This window comes from Sus scrofa, chromosome 1 (assembly GCF_000003025.6).
Source record: "Sus scrofa isolate TJ Tabasco breed Duroc chromosome 1, Sscrofa11.1, whole genome shotgun sequence".
Taxonomy (NCBI): Eukaryota; Metazoa; Chordata; class Mammalia; order Artiodactyla; family Suidae; genus Sus; species Sus scrofa.
In genome coordinates this window covers 9523707-9547277 of record NC_010443.5, presented here as the reverse complement: position 1 = coordinate 9547277, position 23571 = coordinate 9523707, and the positions used below count along the sequence as shown (strand labels likewise).

The 23571-nt window shown below is 48.0% G+C and overlaps 1 protein-coding gene across 10 annotated transcripts in view; it reads left to right on the top strand.

Moving 5' to 3' along the window:
* The window catches only part of ZDHHC14 (zinc finger DHHC-type containing 14), a 271704-nt gene that overhangs the window by 72442 nt on the left and 175691 nt on the right, over nucleotides 1-23571 (top strand). For 6 of the 10 annotated variants that reach the window (XM_021086517.1, XM_021086500.1, XM_021086493.1 and 3 more), the window contains exon 1: nucleotides 21017-22630. The exons of 2 other annotated variants lie outside the window; for them this stretch is intronic. In XM_021086517.1, coding sequence (XP_020942176.1) covers nucleotides 22335-22630 — 296 coding nt within the window. In that variant the 5' untranslated portion in view covers nucleotides 21017-22334. Of the gene's footprint in view, nucleotides 1-21016; nucleotides 22631-23571 lie in introns of those variants that run through there. 2 more of the 10 variants (XM_021086474.1, XM_021086470.1) reach the window with 1 other exon arrangement.

Below are 23571 nucleotides of genomic sequence, written 5' to 3'. Positions count from 1 at the left end.
CCAGTGGACTACTTTGAAAAGACTTTAATTTGTCCACTTAAACCATCTGCTTCATGAGTCACCTTTTGAGAAACACTGTGGTACTTAACCTGCAACCTGAAATATGCCACCTTTGCAGACACGCCTCTGTCTCTCAGCAGTTATATCCCTGATGTAGGATTTTTTTTTTTTTGGAAGAGTGTCCGTGTGTGTATATTGTATATGTTTTTGTGTGGAAATTGCCTGACACAATCATGATTTTTTTTTTAAAGATTCAGGGTGTTAATGCACATTTTAAAGTACAGTAGGCTCCATGTTCTGCTCAGTGCTATTATTTCAGCCTTTGCTTTTGATAGAATTTATGATTTTTCTTTTTTTTTTTTGCTATTTTTTTTTTGTTTGTTTGTTTGTTTTTGCTATTTCTTGGGCCGCTCCTGCGGCATATGGAGGTTCCCAGGCTAGGGGTCGAATCGGAGCTGTAGCCACCGGCCTACGCCAGAGCCACAGCAACGCGGGATCCGAGCCGCGTCTGCAACCTACACCACAGCTCACGGCAACGCCGGATCGTTAACCCACTGAGCAAAGGCAGGGACCGAACCTGCAACCTCATGGTTCCTAGTCGGATTTGTTAACCACTGCGCCACGACGGGAACTCCCGAATTTATGATTTCTTATTTTCTGTAACTGTCAAGGAAATTTGGCCTTAGATTTTTATACCCTTAATTAGAAAGAAAGGTGTTTGACAAATCTCATAAAAGATCACTAAACAGGAGTTCCCGTCATGGCATAGCAGAAATGAATCCGACTAGGGACCATGAGGTTGCGGGTTCGATCCCTGGCTTCGCTCAGTGGGTGAAGGATCCGGTGTTATCGTGAGGTGTGGTGTAGGTCACAGACATGGCTCGGATCCCGAGTTGCTGTGGCTGTGGCGTAGGCCCAGCAGCTGTAGCTCTGATTCAACCCCTAGCTTGGGAACCTCCATATGCTGTGGGTGCAGCCCTAAAAAGACAAAAAAGACCAAAAAAAAAAAAAAAAAAAAGAAAAAAAAATCACTAAAACATAGAAAGTGTTCTTTTAAAAAAAGAACACTGATCTTAGAGGAGGGTAATAAAACCCAATATCCCGTTTCCCTACCCCTCCTGCTTTTCTTGTTATATTTAGGGTTTCACATGATGGAAATCACCTGTCCTCTGGAGCCTCTGTTATGAGCTAGGTTTATTTAGGATGACAGCAGGTGATATTGATCTTGGTATTCCCAGGTTCCCAGGGGCATTTTCTTCAGGCAGAAATTCCAAAGGGATCTCTGCTTTTCATCTATGTTCTTTAGATTCAGACAGACCCTGTGTGTTTAGTGTGTTGATCTTTTATTTTTGAACTTTATGAAATCAGAATGACAGGGTATCCATACGTAGAAAACTTGGCAAGTCTAGATTCCCTCTTCTTACATTCTCACAGAGCGAAGCTTTAAATTCTTACCATCTGTTCTGTTTGCTCCTGCCACTCTGTGGTGACACTTGAACCATCAAAGGGCTTTGATTCTTAGGCACATTTTCACACAAACGTGAGAGTTTGACATTTTATTATCTTGTTCTGTTCCAAAAGGGATCCTTTCCTGATTGGTCCTATGAGTTAGATTTTTTTTTCTTTTTGTCTTTTTGCCATTTTATTATCTTGTTCTGTTCCAAAAGGGATCCTTTCCTGATTGGTCCTATGAGTTAGATTTTTTTTTTTTTGTCTTTTTGCCATTTCTTGGGCTGCTCCTGCAGCATATGGAGGTTCCCAGGCTAGGGGTCGAATTGGAGCTGCAGCCGCCAGCCTACACCACAGCCACAGCATCGCAGGATCCGAGCTGCATCTGCAAACTACACCACAGCTCACGGCAACGCCGGATCCTTAACCCACTGAGCAAGGCCAGGAATCGAACCCGAAACCTCATGGTTCCTAGTCGGATTTGTTAACCACTGAGCCACGACGGGAACTCCCTTATGAGTTAGATTTTGAATAGACTCGCTGTCCTTGACTTAGGCTTCCTTCAGTCAGTAGTTATTTATTGAGCACCTACTGTATCCCAGACATAGTGTTAGATATCAGAGGTGTAGCATCTTTCCTTCAAAGACCAGCCCGGATGGGTGATAGGCTGGCTCACCTGAACTTCTGTTAGATTTCAGTCATTCCCACTGTTTTTGTTGTGTTTTGCCTTGTTTGGCCCCTGGTTGACCCACATATTTACTATTTGCTTTTGTGGCCAATACATTCTTTTCAGTTCTGGCTCTGAAAATCATCCTGGCTATTAGTCAGCAGCTGTTTTTCCAAACCTTAGCTTATCTCAGGGGCTTTAAGTATGGGATGTATAACTTAGTTTGAGGTTTGTGAGCAATGGAAAAAATGTCATTTGCTTCACAAAGTCCTCAAGGTCACAGGTGCTTTGTTATTGCTAGCTATAGCTGGCCGACATTCCCAAGATTACTTCATGGTCCAAGACGGCTGCTCCAGCTCCAGCCATCACATCTGCATTTCAGCCACCCGAAAGGTGATGGACAAAGCAATAAGGTTAAAATATATGCATCAGCCATTGTGAAAGCACTCTCTCCTTATTTTGCCTGACATGTTTTCAGTCTCTACTTCTTTCCTTCTAATATCAAAGAGTAGTTTTGTATCATCTCTCTAAATACTGTATGGTAATAGGTCACACTCTCATTCTAGAAGATCCCTGAGAGATGTGCTTATCCATAAATGAAAGAAGAAAAATGCAACATAATATAACTAATTTTAAGAATACTTCCAATACATCTTTAAACATGAACTAACACAATTAAAAACAAATACTGGAAATAAATACTCCCATTTTTCTTACAGCACATTAAAAAGTGTACTATATAGATTTTTTTTTTTTTTTTAAATGGCTGCACCAACAGCATATGGAAGTTCCCAGGCTAGGGGTCTAATCTGAGCTGCGGTTGAGGCCTATGCCACAGCCACAGCAACACCGTATCTGAGCTGCATCTGCAACCTACACTGCGGCTTGTGGCAATGCTGGATTTTTAACCTGCTAGCCAGGTCAGGGATTGAACCCGCATCAGCACGGAGCTTATGTTAGGTCCTTAACCCACTGAGCCACAAGGGGAACTCCCCTATATTGAAATTTTGGTTATTTTCTCTGGATTAATGGAGGAGTTATTTGATAGCACCTGCATGCCAAGCTGGTGTTTTATTAATTTGATATTTGATGCTGACATCATGTTTAAACGCTCTCTAAACCACAGCCTAAGCACAACATCGATTTCAGTTGGACCAGAAAGCGTCCTTTTGCGAGTGCCTGTGACAGCCTAGGAAGGATGCTGTTGGGTACTTTGGGCTGAAAACAGACCTCAGTTTAGGTGTCACGCATTTTAACGATCGTATTTATCGCAAATTGAAGAGCTTTGCCCAGGCCGTCTTTCCAGCTGCACATCTGTGGCCTCAGGTTTCCTGGGAGGTGCTGCCAGGCCACTTTGAAAGGCAGCAGAAAGCTTTTAGCAGTGAATTGAGCTGGCTGTTTACTGGAGTATCACTTTCATCCAAAGTTCCTGAAGCATTTCCCAGTCTGCACGGGCGGGCTGCAGGAGGACCCCAGGGTTTCTGATGGGCGCTCGTTGCAGCCACCTTGATCCTGACCTTGAAGACGCACCGGCAGACGCCCGCTACCACGCGGGCAGCAGAAGTGTGCCAGAGGCACCGTAAAGAGGGCAGAGTGCCCCACGAGCGGGTCCTAGGGGAGGAGAATGCACCTCAAGCCTGGAGGTCCCAGTGATGCTGGCTTTTTGCTTTGTGTTCTAGCTCCTGGAGGTGCAGTGAGGGGGCCCGGGGCCTGCGCAGGGGCGTCAGAGCTCGCGGCTTGCCCACTTCCCCGCTGCTCTTTTCTGCAGGACGTGGGTCACGTAGGGACCGTGGTGATCTGCTCCGTGAGGAACGGAACGTAATCTTTCTGCCAGTCAGCTGGGGATACAAGCGGCTCTTGTTAGAAAGAAAACGCCTGTGGAACACAGCCTTCTCCCTCAGATAAAGCAGTTCGTTTCAGACAGGGAATCAGAGAAACATGTTGGCCTATTGTGTGTCTGAGCGGAGCTCTCCCCGGCACTTATCTCAGTGTCAAATGACATTCTTTGATAGCTGCCACCACCAGTCCCCACCCCCTTCATCTGACTTGTAGGGAAAGAAGAGAATTAACTGCAGGCATCGGAGGAGGAACAGAGGAAATGAGAGTGCTGCTGGATTGGCCGTGGCTTGGTTTCATTCGGGTTCATTGCCGTTTGCAGGTTGCTGCTGCTGTTGTGAAAACACATCCTCTTCTGCTTCGGGAGGCGGCCTGCTGCTGGTGGACAGTGTCCTGATTTCTGCTTCCCAAGGAAGCCCTGCAGGCTGGGGCCCTGGGTTCTGAACGGAGGGCCTGGGTTAGGGCTTGAGCAAAGACCCATCCGCTGATGTCGATTCTGTTAGCCTTTTGATTTGTGACTAATCTCAAGGGCCTAAAAATACTCTCTTGATATTTTTCGGTTGACTTGCTTTAATGCAGGTGTCATATGTGTAGGTTGTGGTCCAGCGCCTCCCCCCCCCCCCCCCCCCCCCGCTCATCCTGTCATTGAAAGAGCACTGGGTGGGGTGGCAAAGCCTGGCCCACAGCCTGGGTTCCCCGGAGTTGGTGCCCATGTGTATAAGTCCCCTACCCTGTGGAAACTTGGTTTTGGCAAAATGGGAAGGATGACTACCCAGAGTTGCTGGGGGGCATGCCATGATGCAATTTAAAACTCTTAAAACTGCTGAGAATTAAAGGCGAAGCATCGTCACCCCCCTCCTTGGCCATCTGCTTCTTCAGAGGACGGGAGTGGGTAGAGGAAGCCATCCATCCACATCAGCCTCCTCTTTAATCCCTTTTTTTTTTCTTTTTTGAAATTTGAAAATTTGCCAAGGGAGGAGGAGGTTGAAAAAGAATTTTACAATTATTTGGAACGTTTATTTAACCATTTTGCGTCTGTCATTCTCTAAATTGTGAAGTAACATTGTCATGAGTAATTTTTTTTTTTTTTTTTTTTTTTTTTTTTTTTTTTTATGATAGCTTTGTAGGGCTGCACTTGCAGCACATGAAGGTTCCCAGGCTAGGGGCTGAATTGGAGCTACAGCCACCGGCCTATGCCACAGCCATAGCAACGCCAGATCTGAGCTGTGTCTGTGACCTACACCACAGCTCACGGCAACGCCGGATCCTTAACCCACTGAGCGAGGCCAGGGATCGAACCAGCATCCTCATGGATACTAGTCAGATTCGTTTCCCCTGAGTCACGATGGGAACTCCAAAATCCCCCATTTCAAAGAATTCTGGAGAAAAAGTGTCCTGTAATGTTTTAAAATGGAAATAAAGCCTGCACTCTTCTCCCTTTGCTTGTCAGCCAGCAGGAATACATGGAAATTAAGGAAAGATATCATAGTATTCACTGGAATTCTTTTTTTTTTTTTTTTTTTTTTTTGTCTTTTTGCCTTTTCTTGAGCCGCTCCCGTAGCATATGGAGGTTCCCAGGCTAGGGGTCCAATCGGAGCTGTAGCTGCCGGCCTACACCAGAGCCACAGCAACGCGGGATCCGAGCCACATCTGCGACCTACACCACAGCTCACGGCAACACCGGATCTTTAACCCACTGAGCAAGGCCAGGGTTCGAACCTGCAACCTCATGGTTCCTAGTCAGATTTGTTAACCACTGCGCCATGATGGGAACTCCTTCACTGGAATTTTTAAACACTGTTTCTCTTGGCTTTGTTTTGTTTGGTTTGGTTAAACCTGAATTATAGAGATGTGATTTTTTTCTGTCAGTTGCTAATAGATTTTCATGTCAAAGATTATGCCTGGAAGTGAATGGGCCTTGGCCCTGGGATCTCTCTGGGGTCTGACTCTGCTTGGATTCTGCGTTCTTGGTTTTCGTTGTCCGAGGTGGGTCTCTCCAGTGGTCACCACACGGCCCCTCCCTCGCCATCCCTGTCAGATGTACCAGTGAGGGAGGGACCCTTGGTGACAGAGCCTCAGCCTCCAATGCTGAGCTTTGACAGTTGGTGGCCTGGGGTTGGTGACAAAGATAAGCAAATTTGGACAAGTTAAAACACAAGACCAAAAAAACCAACTCATAAAACACTCGTGAGTACATCTGCTTGGACCGGCCTTGCAGGAAGGATGAATAGACAGTTGATATCTGTCTCCCGGCCCCCTACCCTGCACACTCAGGGCTGTACCTCCTCTTTCTGCAGTCAGTGTATTTGAGAGTCTGGTCATGGACATTTATGTATGTTTAGAGCAGTGTTTTTGTGGGGGGATAGATGGAAGGAGAGTTATTCAGGGTAATTCTATGTGATTGCTAACAAAAGTCCTTTTTTTTCCTCCTAGTTCCCGTGGCGATTTTTGTTGTTGTTACTGTGTAGCATTGATCTTGTGGGTTTTAATTAGACTCTGATAGTCCCTAGGAGCAGAGAGTGTTGTGATCCGTTAGTTTCTTCTTTTATTTAATGTTTGTTGACAGTTGGACAACATCAAATGATAGAAAAACCTATTCTGTTGATATCTGTTATATTGCTTAATATCATAGCAGGAATATGAAAGGAAAAAAATTAGTAGTAAATGATTTTGCTTTTCTTTTTTCCTTTTGAAAATGTCAATCCAGGAGTTCCCGTCGTGGCTTAGCGATTAACGAAATGAATCTGACTAGGAACTATGAGGTTGCAGGTTCGATCCCTGGCCTTGCTCAGTGGGTTGGGGATCCGGCGTTGCTGTGAGCTGTGGTGTAGGTCATAGACGCGGCTCGGATCCCACATTGCTGTGACTCTGGCGTAGGCTGGTGGCTATGGCTCCGATTGGACTGATAGCCTGGGAACCTCCATATGCCTAGGTTGTGCCCTGGAAAAAGACAAAAAAAAAAAAAAAAAAAAAAAAAAGGAAACGTCAATCCAGAATTCTTTAGGATTACCTAGTAAAATGCTGGTTTCTAGAATTCACAAGTGTGGAGAGACCGCAGAGGTTCTCCGTCTGTGGCCCTGAGCCTGGGGGAGGCTGAGAGTGGTGGGGTTACTGCAGGGGGACAAGAATTCCACAGTCTGTAAACACTAAGTAGATACCTTATGCATGTACATGTGCTGTTACATTTTTTCAAGTGCGCATAGATCCTTTTGTGATGAATAAAGCAAATTCAATTTGAAAGCACTACTAAATTCATGATAGCCTTCTATAATTGTGTATTTTCTCAATAATCAAAAGGTATAAAACACAACTACTACCATATGGAGATACATAATTTCTTAACGTTTAAAAAAACAGTTCCAGAGTTCCTGCTATGGTGCAACAGGAAGCTCGGCGTCTTGGGAGGGCTGGGATGCAGGTTCGATCCCCAGTGGGGCACAGTGGGTTGAGGATCCAGCGTTGCTGCAGCTTCAGCTTAGGTTGCAACCTCGGTTCAGATCTGATCCCTGGCCTGGGAACTCCATATGCCACGGGGCAGCCAAAAAAGAAAACCCCAAAACCAAACAAAGCAGTTCCTATCCTTGAAATAGTCAGGAACCACAATTCTGAACTGTTTATCAGAGTAGTGTTGATCCATATATAAACCTAGGGATATGTAGAATAAAGGCATTTCTCCAAAGGTGAATATGGAAAGAACTTTCTGGAAAACAAGAGTTCCTGCTGTGGCACAGTGGGTTAAGGATCCACTGTTGCCACAGCTGTGTTAAGGTCACAGTAGCAATTCAGATTGGATCCCTGGCCCAGGATATGCCATGGGTGTGGCAAAACAAACTTTCTGGAAAACAAATTGTTGCCATTCATTACACTGTAGTAAGCGTGCCTTCCAGCTCCTGCTGTTTCTGGATGACAGCACCCTTAACGACAGTTTGATGGTGGCACGAAGCCTTATAAGCAGAAAGAGTTAGTCTCTCCTTGGGTCTCCCTGACTCCCTTCGCTGGCAGCAAATTTTCCCAAGTGTTAGGAGGGAGACAAGTTCCTTATTTCTCTGGTGGTAACTGGAAGTCTGGAAATTTTGTTGAAGGAGCAAAATGCATTACAGAAGAATCAGATACCTTCCATTTGATGGCAGGGACGTTTGGCCGGGTTTTGGCCATGTCTAGGGGTCACTCCCCAATGCCGGCTGCTCATCAGCTGATGCTGGAAGGTCGCGGTTTCTGGGGTGCTTGGGGCAGAGGCAGCTGAAGAGACGCTTGGGGTTGGGGCCTCCAGAGTGAGTGAGCCCAGAGAGCCTGGCAGGGGTCAGTCCCCAAGTGGGTGCCAAGGTATCCAGGAGAGGGGCACAGGTAATGGGTGAGGCCTCTGGGTTGATCTGTCACCATAGAGCCGTGACGTCTTTTAAAAAGACATCTCCTGTGTCCACCTCTCCGCATGTCACTGTTGATACCCCCATGGCAATTCTTTTTTTTTTTTTTTTTTTTTTTTTGTCTTTTTGCTATTTCTTGGGCCGCTCCCGCGGCATATGGAGGTTCCCAGGCTAGAGGTTGAATCGGAGCTGTAGCCACCGGCCTACGCCACAGCCACAGCAACGCGGGATCCGAGCCGCGTCTGCAACCTACACCACAGCTCACGGCAATGCCGGATCGTTAACCCACTGAGCAAGGGCAGGGACGGAACCCGCAACCTCATGGTTCCTAGTCAGATTCATTAACCACTGCACCACGACGGGAACTCCCCATGGCAATTCTTGAATTCCTATGCTGAGGAGTTTTGAAGAAGCTTGCTACTTGAGGAGTAAAAGCAGCAAACTCTCTGAATTGGGCAGGAATCATTTAGAGATCATCCGGTGCAGTTTCCCACCCTGGGCAGAAATCCTGCCGTAGAAAGAAATTCCTAGAAGTCAGGAGTCAAGCGTTCTGGACCAGGAGTTCCCTCTGTGGTGCAGTGGGTTAAGAACCTGACTGCAACGTCTTGGGTTGCTACGGAGCCGCTGGTTCGATCCCCGACCCAGTTCAGTGGCTTTAAAGGACCCAGCATAGGTTGAAGCTTGGCTCAGATTCAGTGCCCCAGCTCAGGAACTTCCATATGCCGCTGGTGAGGCCATTTAAAAAAAAAAAAGAATTCTGGATCAGTAGGAATGAAGAGTGGCTAGTTGTCCCTGTACCCTTGAGTTACATGGAGGCAGAAAACAACGTGACTAAAACCATAACTAAAACACGGGCAAGCACGTTCCATGTGCTTATGGCCTGGGAGGCCTTAGTAAAAATGAGCTGTCGGGGGGGGATTCAAAGAGGAGGGTCAGGTGAGCACTGGGCAGCCTGGAGGACTTGCTGGGGGTCTTCTGACCATGGTTTGCTGGTCAGTTGTTTCTCTCTGTCAGCAGACGTTGGTAACAACAGGAGGTAGACAAGTAATTCCTGTGTCTATTTTTTCCTGTTTGGACAATGGATAAAATGTGCATGTGCTCAAGAAAGCCCCTTTCCTGACTGCTGGCTGCAGTGATTGGCTCAGCAAGAAGCCAAGAGCTGGTTAAAAACAAGGCGCAGGCAGTTTTTAGCGGCGATTCTGATGTCATTGCTTTTTGCACTTTTGCTTTTGGAATCTGAAACAACACACGCATTCCGGGGGCCTGGGAGGTTCCCAGGTGGCCGCCGCCATGCCCCCTGTCTCACCGACTCCCATTAAGCTGTGGAAGGGGGTCCAGGCTTCTAACCTACATGGGGTCTTTCTAGGGAAAGAGCCACTTTGGGGCAGAGTCTCCTGGGCCTTTGTGAGTACAGTTGGTACAACCTTCTCTTCCTCCTGTTGAATAATGTCCCTTGAAAGGAACATTAGCATACAGTTAGAGCAAGAGGGAGGAATCAGACGGCTTACTGTGGGCTTTGAAACTTGGCTTTCCTGAACTCATGGTACCTGCACTTACCAGCCCTGGTCCATTGCACACGCCATCCTCATGGCAAAGGCATTTGGGTTGGTAAAAAGCATGCTCCCTAGCCAAACTCCCTAGTTTCGAGTTGTTTCGATAAAAGCAGCCATATTTTGGGTTAGGGTCTTTAAGTTGGAGGCCCCATCCTCACCCCCAGGGATGCATTTTCCTCCTGGAGAGGAAATAGAAAATACAAAGTTACCTGTAGTAGTTTGGGAATGTGCGCACCAAGGGCAGTGCCTCTTCCAGGTCTGAGGGCACACAGGGGGCACTGACCACAGCTGGGCACCTCCCTGCTGTGAGGAGGGATAAGGAGGAGGCCAGAGGCCGAAGGACAGAGAGGAGCTGTGTGGGTGGGCAAGCAGCTTCTCAGCCAGCCGTCCAGTGACGCTCTTCCGCCCTCTGAAGAAGACACTGGGACATGCAGTTCCAGCACTTTCCAGCCAGCTTCTGTGTGCATGGTAAGGCCAGGGCTTCCTGAGTTAGCCACTGTCGGAAGCACCCGTGGGTGCGCTGGGCCCTGCAGGAGACCGAGTGGTCTGGGTCTCAAGATCTTCACATAGTGAGCCTGCCACTGATCTCAGATAATTTTCATGCTTTAGAAAACATTGTAAGAACTCTGTTGTGTTGGGTCCCAGTCCAGCAGGTGACATGGCACCAAGGCAGCTTTGGGGGTCATGGGCAGCCCAGTTTCCATTGATTCCCCCCCCCCCATTACAGCACTGCTCACAACAGCCAGGTATGGAAACAACCTAAATATCCATCAGTAGATGACTGAATTTTTAAAATGCGGTATATACATACACTGGAATATTATCCAGCCTTTAAAAAGGGGGAAATCTTAAAGTTCCCGTTGTGGCGCAGTGGTTAACAAATCCAACTAGGAACCATGAGGTTGCAGGTTCAATCCCTGGCCTTGCTCAGTGGGTTAAGGATCCAGTGTTGCCTCGAGCTGTGGTGTAGGTTGCAGACGCGGCTCGGATCCCGCGTTGCTGTGGCTCTGGCGTAGGCCGGCAGCTGTAGCTCAGATTCAACCTCTAGCCTGGGAACCTCCATATGCTGCGGGTGTGGCCCTAGAAAAGGCAATAAATAAATAAAATAAATAAAATAAAAAGGAGGAAATCTTACCATATGCAACAACACGGATGACCCTGGAGGACATGAGACTAAGTGAAGGAAGCCAGACACAGAGGGCCAATACTGCACGATCCCGCCTATATGAGGAAGCTGAAGCCGTCAGCCTCATAGAAGCAGAGAATAGAATGGTGGTTGCCAGGGGCTGGAAGGAATGGGAAAGGGGCCGTTGCTGTTAACGGGTCTAAAGGTTCAGTTGTGCAAGATCCGCCAAACCCCAGTGCCTGCAGTTCACAGAGCTGGAGGGTACACTTCAGGATGTGTCGAGAGAATAGGTCTCCTCTTAGGGTTCTCATTACAGTTTTTTTTTTAAAAAGAGCAAAAAAAAAAAAAAAAAAAGTGAGAAAGATGCAACTTAGTAGAGTCATGACTTTAATAAATCTTCTCCGAGCTTAGGATTAGTGTCTTCCTCTTCACTCTCCTGTGCAGTGAGTTTCTGGGTTTTTCTACCACCAGGTAAAGTCAGCTCCTTCTCCTATTCATCTTAAATTTACCTCCTTCACTTCAAAGGGGTCTCCTTAGCGCTGCGGCTTCGGAGGAGGACGCAGGCAGCCCCTGGTGACTTGCCTGTGCTCTTCCTACCATGTTCTGTCCTGGCGCTCACGACAGCTTTCCACCAGGTGACCGCTGGTGTTACGTGTGCCGTGGTGGCTCTTGGAGAATTTCAACAGCAAAATGACCTCCAAGCCATAAGCTTGGATTATGTTCTGACTTCATTTTTCTTTCTGTTTGTTGCTGTTACTCTGTCTTCTGTCATATCAGGAAGAGAAGCAGAGCAGTCTCTTGTTCCCGGAGCTTTTACTGACAAGGTGCAGATTTCCAGGGCTTTTTATAAATGTCTGGCTCTTTCTGGTGAGGGAAAGACGCTTTATAGTCTCTTGGTTTTCCTTTTTCTTTTTTAAATTGAAGCATAGTTGATGTACAGTGTTTTGTTAGTTTCGGATGTACAGCAAAGTGATTCAGTTCTATATATACATTTTTTTCAGATTCTTTTCTATTATAGGTTATTTCAAGATGTTGACTATAGTTCCCTGTGCTATACAGTAAGTCCTTATTGTTTGTATGTTCTATATATACTAGCGGGTATCTGTTAATCCCATATTCTTAATTTACCCCTTCTCCCATCCCCTTTAGTAGCAAGTTTGCTTTGTATGTTTGAGAGTATTTTGTAAATAAATTTATCTTGTATTTTAGATTCCACATATACGTGATATATTTGTCTTTCTCTGAGTTACTTCACTTAGTATGATAATTTCTGTCTATCCATGTTGTTGCAAATGACAATATTTCATTCTTTTTAAGGCTACTGTTCCATCGTGCACACACACACACACACACACACACTACATCTTCTTTATCCATTCATCCATTCATCCATGGGCTCTTAGGTTGCTTCCATGTCTTGGCTATTGTGAATAGTGCTGCAATGAACATCGTGGTTCATGTATCTTTTCAAATTAGAGTTTTCATTGCTGGATCCTATGGTAATTCTATTTTTAGTACTTTCTGGACCCTCCATACTGTTCTCCATGGTGGCTGCACCAATCTACGTTCCCACCAACAGTGTAGGAAGGTTCCCTTTTCTCCACACCCTTTCCGACACTTATTGTTTGTCGACTTTTTGATGATGGCCATTCTGAATGGTATGAGGTGATACCTCATGGTAGTTTTGTATATTCTCTGGCTTCTAAAGCTTTCTTGGAAAACCTCTTTGGAGGATTAAGCATATTCTTGCTTTGCTGAACATGATAATTCTCAGAAACAACACTGGTTGTATTTATAAATCTGCCTCTAGATATTTGCTATCTAAACCTGCCCCTCACAAAGTGGGAAAAGAAGATGAGGCACAGAGTTTGAAGTACCAGGCTGGTCCTCTAAGTCCGATTCTGTTTTGGGGGCATCAGCTCCCAGATTTGAGCTGGAGTCACTCACTGTGAAGTGCCAGATGTGTGTTATGCAGTATAGATTTGATTGGTGCTGTTTTCATTGTGTAATTGTGACTGTCACACAATTACTAAGAGGAAAACGGTTCAATCTCCTTGCTACTGAACTTGCCTGAAATCCCACGAAGACGGTTGATGCTGGGTAGTAGCATCTTTCTCAGAGTGAGCCTTGCGGCAGCTGAGTTGTGAACAGGTGCCCGTTAGAGGAGAGGACATTCATTACTGTATTAGTCATTCGAGATGCAGACACACACAAGAGCACGTGAAATGGCAGCAGATTAGGTCCTTCAGTGGAATACCTGAGAGGATGAGAAAACAGAGGACGTCATAGCCCCCCGTTATCTCTTTGGTGTTTGGAATTTGGCATAAGTACGGAGGTGGACCACTGGAAATTGTTTCTCAAGCCCACAACCTTGCTCTTAGACTATTGAGTCTTGTTAGTGAGTTTGGATAGCTACTCTTGAGTATGGAGAGTGACGGCTTAACTACACTCCTCCCCTGCCCCGCCCAGCACCTCACCAGAATAGTTATTGACCCTAGAGGCAGAATGAGTCAGAAAGGGAACAATCCGCTGGATCCATGCAGCCTCCCGCTCTAGCTTCTTCCAGGTGAAGGGGGCCACTTGGAGGCACGTGCTCTTAGACGTAAAATGATCCTGATCGTTGCTGGAGGTTGTCTCTGTCCCCAACCGCCCTCCACCATAGCTTTTATTGATCCGATTAAAAAAAAAAAACACTAATGATAAAACATTAAAAAACATAGTAAACAAAGGTTTTTTTTCAAGTAGTAGAAGCGTTCTCAGCTCTTGCAAAGACCACAACCTAGAATATTGTTTGTATGTGTGTTTTAACACATATGCTTTTGTAACTTGTCCCCAAACTATTTATATATGCTGAATAACTCCTTTCACCTTTCAAATAACTCATTTTTTTACCCTCTTCCACTCCTGTGACTATATATAATTCATTCAGACCAGGAATTATTAACTTTTTTCTCCCAATTAGATATTCCACTTCTCAGTTTTGTACCTAGTATGTTCAGTAAATATATTCACTGATTTAATGACAATGTCTCTTCTTCAAATTATTGTCATAACTTCTGAGGTTGATTTTAGAGTAAACGTACGTGACACCATCAGTTGTCCAAATTCACTGTTTTTTCCTCTTACTGTAGATGAAGATTTAGGAAAGATAACCACATTTGCTTTTCCTGCCTATTCGAAACAAATTTTGCCGTAGTACCTCATGCCTCCCCCTCTTTTTAGGGCTGCACCTGTGGCATATGGAAGTTCCCAAGCCAGGGGTCAAATTGGAGCTGTAGCTGCTGGTCTTCACCCCATCCAGAGCCACACGGGATCCAGGCCGTGTCTGGGACCTACACCACAGCTCACGGTAATGCCAGAACCTTGACCCACTGAGCAAGGCCAGGGATCGAACCTGTGTGCTCATGGACACCAGTCTGGTTCGTTTCTGCTGCGCCACAATGGGAACTCCTCTCATGGCTCTTTTGATTGACATGGTTCTGCTGGGTTGTTTGGGGTTTCAGCCTGATATCGATGGGCCGAAAGCCTGTGGCATCTTCACGTGTGTGGGCGACTCCTGTGTGGTCATGAACTGGAGTGGCTGGAGGCCTCTGCACATAGCCTCCCCACGCGGCTCGCCTCGGCATCCCCGCGGCTCTGTGGTCTTGGACGGTCAGACTCCAGAGGCAGCATTCTAAGGCACCAAGGCTAAAGCAGCCAGACTTCTCATGAGCTAGCCTTGGAGATCCCAGCTCAGCACTTCTGTCACATTTTCGTGGTCTGACAAGTCAGTAAGACGGGCCCAGGTTCACGGGCAGGGAGGTCTGGCTTTCTCTCTCAATGGCAAAGGGCAGCAAAGAGTTTGCACCCATCTTTAATCTGCCACATGACACAGTAAAAAGCAGCAGTTAAAAAACACTGTAGTGATCACTTACTGGGTTGGAGCAGGTAACGGAGAGAGACTTCCTGTTTGTTCTGGAAAAGCACACTTCTCGCATTGTGCCCTGAAAGTTTTGGTTGTGGTGACTTAGATCATGCCTACCTGTCATGCGCTGAGTAGGTGCCTGCTTTAAAGCTGACACCAGCACGTCAGTTCTTAGGTCCTGACTCACCGTTATTCGTGAGAGCCTTTCTGAGAATTACCTCCTTGAGAACAGAACGTCTAGGGGGCAGAATGCAGTAAAAAATGTCCAAGCCTATTGAGACAACAACCTCCCCCATAACCACACATTTTCCCCGGAACCACGGACATTCTGAGATGAAATAAAACAGGCTAGTTAGAGCCCTTCTTTCTAGGAGGCACCGCTTTAAACCATGCTATCCGGAGAGTCAGCCTTGTGCTATTTAGACAGAGAGAGTAAGAGAAATAGAAATCTCACAAGGTTGAACTTTCCTAAGGTGGTATGAGGCTGTTGTTAGAGATTTAATGTACTGGAGTTCCCGTTGTGGCTCAGCAGTAATGAACCCGACTAGTATCCATGAAGACCTGAGTTTGATCCCTGGCCTGGATCAGTGGGTTACGAATCCGGTGTTGCTGTGAGCTGTGGTGTAGATTGCAGACATGGCTTGGATCCCACGTTGCTGTGGCTGCGGTGTAGGCTGGCAGCTGCAGCTCTGATTCAGTCCCTAGCCTGGGAACTTCCATATGCTGCATGTGCACCCTAAAAAGCCAAAAAAAAAAAAAAAAAAAAAAAAAGTAATATGCTAAGATTTTCTGTCCCTGAGGGCAAATTGGCCTCTGTGTCTCAGTCTTTCTCCAACAGCCTGAGTTGGGCCTTTAGGCTTGTTTGCCCTGGCCTGGTCCACCCCCACTCTGGGCCTGCTCACAGCTCTCTCAGGGAGAGCTGGGCAAGGATCTGCAGCCTCTGGGCTGCCGGCTCCCATCTACCTGTGTGAGCTGGGTCTGCCAGTATTACTGGTTCCCACGGCAACCCAGGGCCTCCAGTTCATGCCCAGCTCTTGGGATACCTCGGTGTCCAGTGTTCAGTCCCACCTGCCCCATGATAGCACCGTCCACCTCGAGGGATCCCGTTCCTGAGGCCTCATCACAGCTGCATCCCCAGGCTGGGCCTGCACCTGGCACACTGTAGCCATTCAGGCAGTATTTGCTGATTAAGTAGTCAAAAGCTGTAAGTAGTAAGAAGTCACATCTGTGCTTTTTAAAAATATCGAATTAGTTACAAAAACTGAAATAGGGACCTTTCAGCTAAAACTCAAGTGTTTTGACTTTTCCTGGAAAAAAGATGAAAACCTGGCAATCCTGGGCCTGACAGGCCAGCAATTGTTGGGATCTGTGCACTGGCTTTTGCAGATGGAAAACTTCAGAAAAGTACCCTAAATGCATTTATCGATTCCCTGAGAAATTTTTAAGACACCTTAGAGTTGGATGCATTGTATCACTGCAGACGCATGTTGTAGAGTTTCTTTCCTAGTAATGAACCCAGTGGAAGGAATTGGGCCAGAGATAAAATAAAATGTTTTTAGAAAGCGAAAGTAATAGAGCAGCATGTTTGGGCAGTAAAGGGTATATGCACACTCAGATCCTGGTGACGTGCAAGTGAGCGTAGGCTGGTGACGTTTGCAAGCTGAAGAGTTCTTTCGGAGGACAGCTCCTCAGGCCCTGCCGGGGAGCTGGGGGAGCAGGCCTCACTCGCCTTTGGTCATTAATGGTGGGTTGTCCCCCCAGAGACATGGAGGCCTTGCGGTGAGAAGAGTGTTGCTTTCCTTTCTGCGGCTCTCTGGTCTGATCCAGCACCTGACACCAGGCAGCCCCCAGGCCCTCGGAATCTTCCCAGACCTAATTTCAGGCTCAGATTCGTGTGTCCCCAGGCCCCGGATTCTGACTCGAATTGTCTGGAGTGGGGTCCAGGAACCTGCTTCCATGCTCTTCGGAGCTTGGGCCCCGCAGGAGGCTCTCTGCAATGTGTTTGTGAGATGAACAAACTGCTAAGACCTGCGAGGAATTTAGCCTTCAATATGGTCTGCTGGTCTAGAGTTCTGGCATTTTCCAGTGATTTCTGGGTCTGCTGGACCCCTGGCCACTGAGCCTCCCGCTCCTGCAGACCCTGCCCCCCTGCCCCCGACACCCCTGCTTCTCCCCTGGGGCTCTTGGGGGACCCGAGGTTTAACTCGGCACAACGGGCCCCTGCCGAGGGGTTGCAGCACCTGCTCGTTAGCAGGTTTGCGCTGGTTAAGGCCGGCCCATGAGAAGGGAGAGGTTATCACAGGAGGGAGCTATTTAAAATGAAGAGTTTGAGGGCTCGAAGTAGCGGGGGAAACGGCTGCTTTTGTGCAGAAAACTGAACTGTCTGGTTGAGCACAGTGGTTACAAAACACCCGGGGAGAGAAGATGGTCCCGGAAGCCGGAGGAGGGGAAGGAAACCAAAGTTTGATCCTTTCAGCCTTTGAAGCTGGCCCTTCCGAGCCCCTGCTGCCCATATTCAGTGGCCAGACCCAGGAGGGCTGGTCTTAAAGGTGCTCGGAGACCCTCTGAGACCCTCTGAGTCTATTTCCTCGTCTGGAAAATGGGCCTTATGGCAGCACCTCCCTCACGGATCAATGAAATGCTGCAGATGCAGCTCAGCACGGGGCTGTTATTCTTATCAGAGGAGGCACGTGGGATTCCCGCAGGTGGGATGGGCACCCCCGGGCACAGATAGAGCCCTACCATCATGGTCCGGCTTGCTCTGCCACCAGCCGAGGGGCCTCTGGTCAGGGTGGCTCCTGCTGCAGCCGGCTGTAGGGGTGGCGGGGCCTGAGGAGCCCCCTGACTGGTGGTGGCCAACAGTGTGGCGGCAGCCTGGACAGGAGTTTGTATCGCATGGCTGCTGGCTGGTCAGCCTGGGAGGGGTCCAGGGGAAGTTCATACGGGCTTCCCCTGCCGAGGAGAGCATCCATCCGGGCCGTGATGGCCCTTCACGCAGTGTTTATGAAATAACTGTGTGTTTCCAGGTCTAAGAACTGCGATTCCTCCCTTGACCTCAGACTCTCCTGCTTGACCCAGCAAGTAAGTGGAGTGGAGGCTTTGCTTCTGGGAGTAGACAACTCGCAGTATCAGTGCCAGAATCCACATTAACTGTGTGAATTCAAAAAAAAAAAAAAAAAAAAGCAAAAAACCGTCTATCTAGTGGTGATTTTATTCTCTCGTCATTCCACCTGTTTGCTTGATGGTACTTTTCTAGGAAAGGCAATCGGAAATGTGTTTTAGCGGTAGTGTGTTTCACAAACTTATTACAGAAAAGTGATGAAGGGGCTAATTGGAGAGGCACTTAGACAGCCCTTACAGGTGTATAACAGGGCAGCTATGCTCTTAGGAACTTTTCAAGTTTTCCAGCGTTTAGTGAACCAGGTGCAGACGAAACAAGTGCCAAATTTCTATCTGGCAGTGTTGATGGGAGGGGCTCTGCTGGACCATCTCATGCTGTGCAGCTTTTCCGAATCAAATTAATATTTGGTGCTTTGGAAAGCAAAGATAGCAAAATGATTGGTGCTTTTGAAAACCTGTGGCTCATTTAAAGATTCGTATTCATTTTTTATTTTTGAATATATTTTTAAGAATCCATACGTGTAGAAACTCCTCCAAATCATTTGTGTTTTGTTTTCCTTGGCTTGTATTTAGGAAGTTTCTTATATTTTTTTCCAATACATATATTTTTCTTTTAAATTTATAAGAAAAAACTTATTTGGCTAAACAGTCCATATGAAGCAGACAGTGGCAAAGATGGATTATCGTAAAGATGTAATTCCAAATAATTGCTTGAATTTTTTTTTTTTAATCTATTTCAGGCCCATATGGAACCACAGCCTAACTCTGGTTCATACAGCTATAATGTTTATTTACATTTAGGAAGTTCTAGCACTGTCTTATGGCTCTAAGATCTTTGTCATTTATTTATATTGTGCAATAAAAAAGGAAGACAGACTTTTTCTTTTCATTAATACATTAGGAGTTTTATCATATTGTTTTGTGAATGATGTTAACTTTCTTTTTTTTCTTCTTGGGGCCGCACCGGAGGCATATGGAAGTTCCCAGGCTAGGGGTCGAATAGGAGCTGCAGCTGTTGGCCTATGCCACAGCCACAGCCACTCGGGATCCAAACCCTGTCTGTGACCTACACCACAGCTCACAGTAACACTGGATCCTTAACCCACTGAGTGAAGCCAGGGATCGAACCCGAATCCTCATGGTTCCTAGTCTGGTTGGTTTCCCCTGAGCCACAGTGGGAACTCCCACTTTCTTTTGACATAGGCAGAATAATGAGCAGTTCCTACTGGGTTTTGGTTCATGATTTTTATCTTACTAGACTTTAATTAAATAGCCTTTGCCGTTCAGTTAGTATGTCTATTTGCCTCAATTTGACTTTAACATGGAGCGCCTAGGTAATTAAACCCGCTCACTGACACGGGAATGAAAAAGTCCTAATTTAGGAGCATGTCACTAGACAACTTTGCGTGCAACTTGGAGAACCTTGCTCAGGAGTTTGCGGAACATTAGGTCTTCAGTAGTCGTCACGATTAAGGAAAGTCAGACGGGAGTTCCCACGGTGGCTCAGCAGTAACGAACCCGACTCGCAGCCATGAGGATGCGGATTTGATCCCTGGCCTCGCTCAGTGGGTGAAGGAGCCCATGGTGCTGTGAGCTGCGGTGTAGGTCGCAGATGTGGCTCAGATCTGGCGTGGCTGTGGCTGTGGTTGTGGCCGGTAGCTGCAGTTCCGACTGGACCCCTAGCCTGGGAACTTCCATATGCCACAGGTCGGGCCTTAAAAACCAAAAGAAAAAAAAAAAAGGAAAACGAAAAGTTGGATGGTCACAAAATTTGTATTATTATGTATTATTTGATAGTATATATGGAGGTTATGAGGCAAAGTAATAAAATCATCCCTCATAGATCCACCGTACGTGAGATTGCACAGGGCGGGCCTAAGCGGGCCCTTAACTGTCCCCTCCCAGCCCAGAGGAGCCCTGGAACCTCAGGGGATGGAAAGATGGAGAATTGCTGTGATGCCAGCATGAATCTGGTAAAGCAGGGCTTTCCCTCTCCAGGAGTCAAAGCAGACAGACCCTCTTCCAGTTAGACTCTGCTCACGAAAGGAGGAGAGAAAAGGAGACCCGACCCGAATTATCCAGGGGGCGGGGGCTTGGTTTGCTGCCAGGAGTGTGTGCAGAGGCTGCTGGTTCACTGGCTCCCCTGGACCTCAGACAGGCAGGGCCCGAGCCTCCTCCACTTGCTTCGGGGTCTGGAGGGAGCTTCGCGAAGCTGATGCTTCAGCAGTGTGGGGTTCACCTCTTGATTCCTTCTCTGCCTCTGGCGGAGGCTGCTGTGAGAGCACACGGACCACTTTAAGGGTGATGGGCTGCTGTGTTCCGCGTGTGCCAAGTGTGGGCTTGGAGAGGCCCTGAGGAACAGGAGAATTTTGTCACGGAGGCTCTTCCACGCTGCCTTCCCATGGTGGCACCAGGTGGCAGAGACTCTCGGTCGGGTTCAGGATCGACCTTCGATTCCTCTGGATGGCAAACCTGCTCATGGCTGCACCAGGCCTGCCACCCCGCTCTGGTGCCCAAGGTCTGCTTCTCCTTGGATCGGATGCTCTTGAAGACCCTCCGAGGAAAACGGTTTTAAGAAAAGCGCTCTCCAAGGCTAGTTGTCCTGTCCTTGGGCACAGTGGCACCACTGAGAGCAGAAATAGCACTTCCTTGGTGTTCTGATGCTGCATCAGATACTCACATGCACAAGTTACATGTTTGAATAGGCATCCCCGTCATTTTTATGTGATAAAATAGACAGGTTTCATATTTTAAAAAGGTGTAAGTGGTATATATTCTTTGTGTGTGTGTCTTTTTTTGGGGGTTGGGGGGCACCCGCCGCATATAGAAGTTCCCAGGCTAGGGATCAAATCAGAGCTGTAGCTGCCAGCCTACACCACAGAAACGCCAGATCCAAGCCGCATCTGCGACCTATACCACAGCTCACAGCAACACTGGATCCTTCACCCACTGAGCGAGGCCAGGGATGGAACCTGCATCCTCATGGATACTAGTTGGGTTCATTGCAGGAACTCCGATGTTATATATTCTTTATTCTCCAACCTTGAAAATAAAAGTGTTATGGGGGTTTAAAATAAAATTTGTTTTGCACTGTTTATTTTTGTGTTATTTTGTTCCGAGAGATAGAGAACCTTTCGATTATCTATGTAGATAGAAGCAGGCATGATTTTCTATTCTAGCCTGGAGCTAACCTCTGTCAGCTGCAAAACCCCCTCCAGCTCTGATGTTCTTCATATCCTTACATGTTTCAACACTCCCACCATTTTTTCCCAGGTAAAACATGGCAAGAGCATTGATATTTTTATTGCATTTCATCTAAATAACCTCTGGAAATGTGAAGTCATGCTTTCTGTAGATGAGCAACTTGTGTTTCTTAAGGGAGTGTTTTTATCTTATTTTTTTTTCTTCTTTCCTCTGAATGTCTACACAGGAAATGGACGGTTAATGAGAGAGTGGCTGAGGGGCTATGAATGGATTGTCTCCACATGCGGGGTAACCAGGTGTACACTGAAGTAGGTGCTGCTCAACACCGGGCCCTGCCCATCTTCCTGGCCTCGCGCCCACGCCCCGTGGGCCCTCTGCCCTAATGAGCTGCTGTTCGGGTCGCTGTGCTGTGGACACGAGCGCCTCCTCACGTAGCTGACATGGTTCCCACACCTAGAATTGTTTCCGCCGTTACTTTCTTTTTCCCTTTCTGCCCAAACTCTACCACCCGCACTTGTAGAAATTTCCCTTTAGTCATTACACCCAACACAAATGTCACTTCTTCCAGGCAGTTCTCCAGTTGGGAGTGATACTCATTTATTATCTATTTTTTGCACCATTTCTAGCGTTGCTAGTACCCAGTGTTTGGAATTGCTGTTACCAGTCCGTCATCTGTCTGTATCTGTCTCGCCTATCAATTAGCGATCTATCAATCATCCATCAATTATCTATCTAGCTGTCATCTCTCTCCCTTTCATTAGATCATAAGCAACTTGAGGTTCGTAGCTTGGTCCTGAAGAGAGAGGTCCTTGATTCAAGGGTGGGGCTGAGGTCAGAGCATGGGGCCAGGACAGGGCTGTGTCCAGTCCCAGGGTCTCCAGGGAGCTGCTCTGGCTTATCATCCAGGTAAAAGCACCAGGCCTGCGGTGACCTGGGGTGGGGCAGGGGGTGCAGAGGCAGGCGGAACCCAGGTCCACAGCGTGTGGGACCAGCTGGGCTGTGTTGGGAGCAACACTCCGGTGTGGGAAGGAGCGGGTGACCCGGCGTCCCGGCGCTGGCGGCCTCGTGGCCCGCCCCTTGGGGCAGCTCAGGGCGTTGGGGGCTCCCGTCCATGCCCGGCCAGGGCTCCCCTGCGCCCAGCAGCTGCCTCTCAGCTGCGGCTCCCGGAGGCTTGGTCTGCGCTGGGCGAGGGGCTGGGGTTGCAGCCGAGGCTCCGCATCCGCTCTTCGCCTTCCCCGGCCGTGGGGCTTCTGAGAGCTCGGGCCCCGCATGGTCCTTGGAGCCTCTGTCCCGCTGTTACGTTTGTTCAGCTGGACCAGCACGTTCGTCTCTAAGATGGACTGTCACCGCTCATCACCGCACCTCACTGCTCGTCACCATGATACCTGACGAGTCCTCAGGTTGCAGGTACGGCTCTGAGCCCCCTCGTCAAGGAGGAAACCGTTTCATTCCTTCTGCCTGTCTCCTGCTTGCTCAGTCATGCATTTATTTTCACTCACGATAAGGCCTCAGTAGGTGGGGATCTCAGTAGGAGTGAGGTACGGTCCTGGGGCATCCCTTGAGCCATCCCCCAGGCTCTGCCCTCCACGGATGGTCTCTGGCACCCTCCTTGGCCCCCGCCCCGGTTGAGACCCTTCACTGATCCCCCCCAGGCCCTGGGTGATGGGAGGGCAACTGGCCTTGCAACTGAGAGCAGGTTATGTATCTGGGTTCAGGGGTGCTGCCCCCGCTTCCAGGCCACTGGGCCGGAGGATCCCTGCAGTGTTTCCGCTTCCTGTGGGCACCTGCTGTGGTACTTCATAGATTATGGACATGGTCCGAAAAGCCAGAGGAGCCTGCAAGAGGCCAGATTCTGTGTGAGGGGCCGGGGTCGTGGCCACATGGTATTCACTCTCTGTCAAGGAGGTGGTCATTGAACAAGTTAGGAGGCAAGGCTATAATTATGAGTCGCAATAGGAATCACTGCAAATGTAACAAGATGCTCTAAGAGAAGAGCTGGGGGCTGGGCTCCGGAGTCCCCCAGGCCCTTCCAGAGAGGTGATATCATTTAAACTGGGCTCTCAAGGAGGAGAAGGGCTGTGTGTGTGGAGTTGGGGGTGTTCCAGGCTGGGGGGGTGCACACCATGGGTACAGGAAGGGGTGACAGGACCATGGGCTGGAGCTCAGGGCCTTGGGGTGGCCATGGGAGAAGATGCTCATCAGAGAAGGCCTTGTGGGCCGTGCTGGGGAGTCTGAGTTTTATCTTATGTAGGATGAAAGCCCTGTAACGGTTCTGAAAGGATCATCATGGCTCCTCTGTGGGGAAGAAACCTATAGGCGGGTTGGGGTGTGCGGGCTGTTTTCTGTCT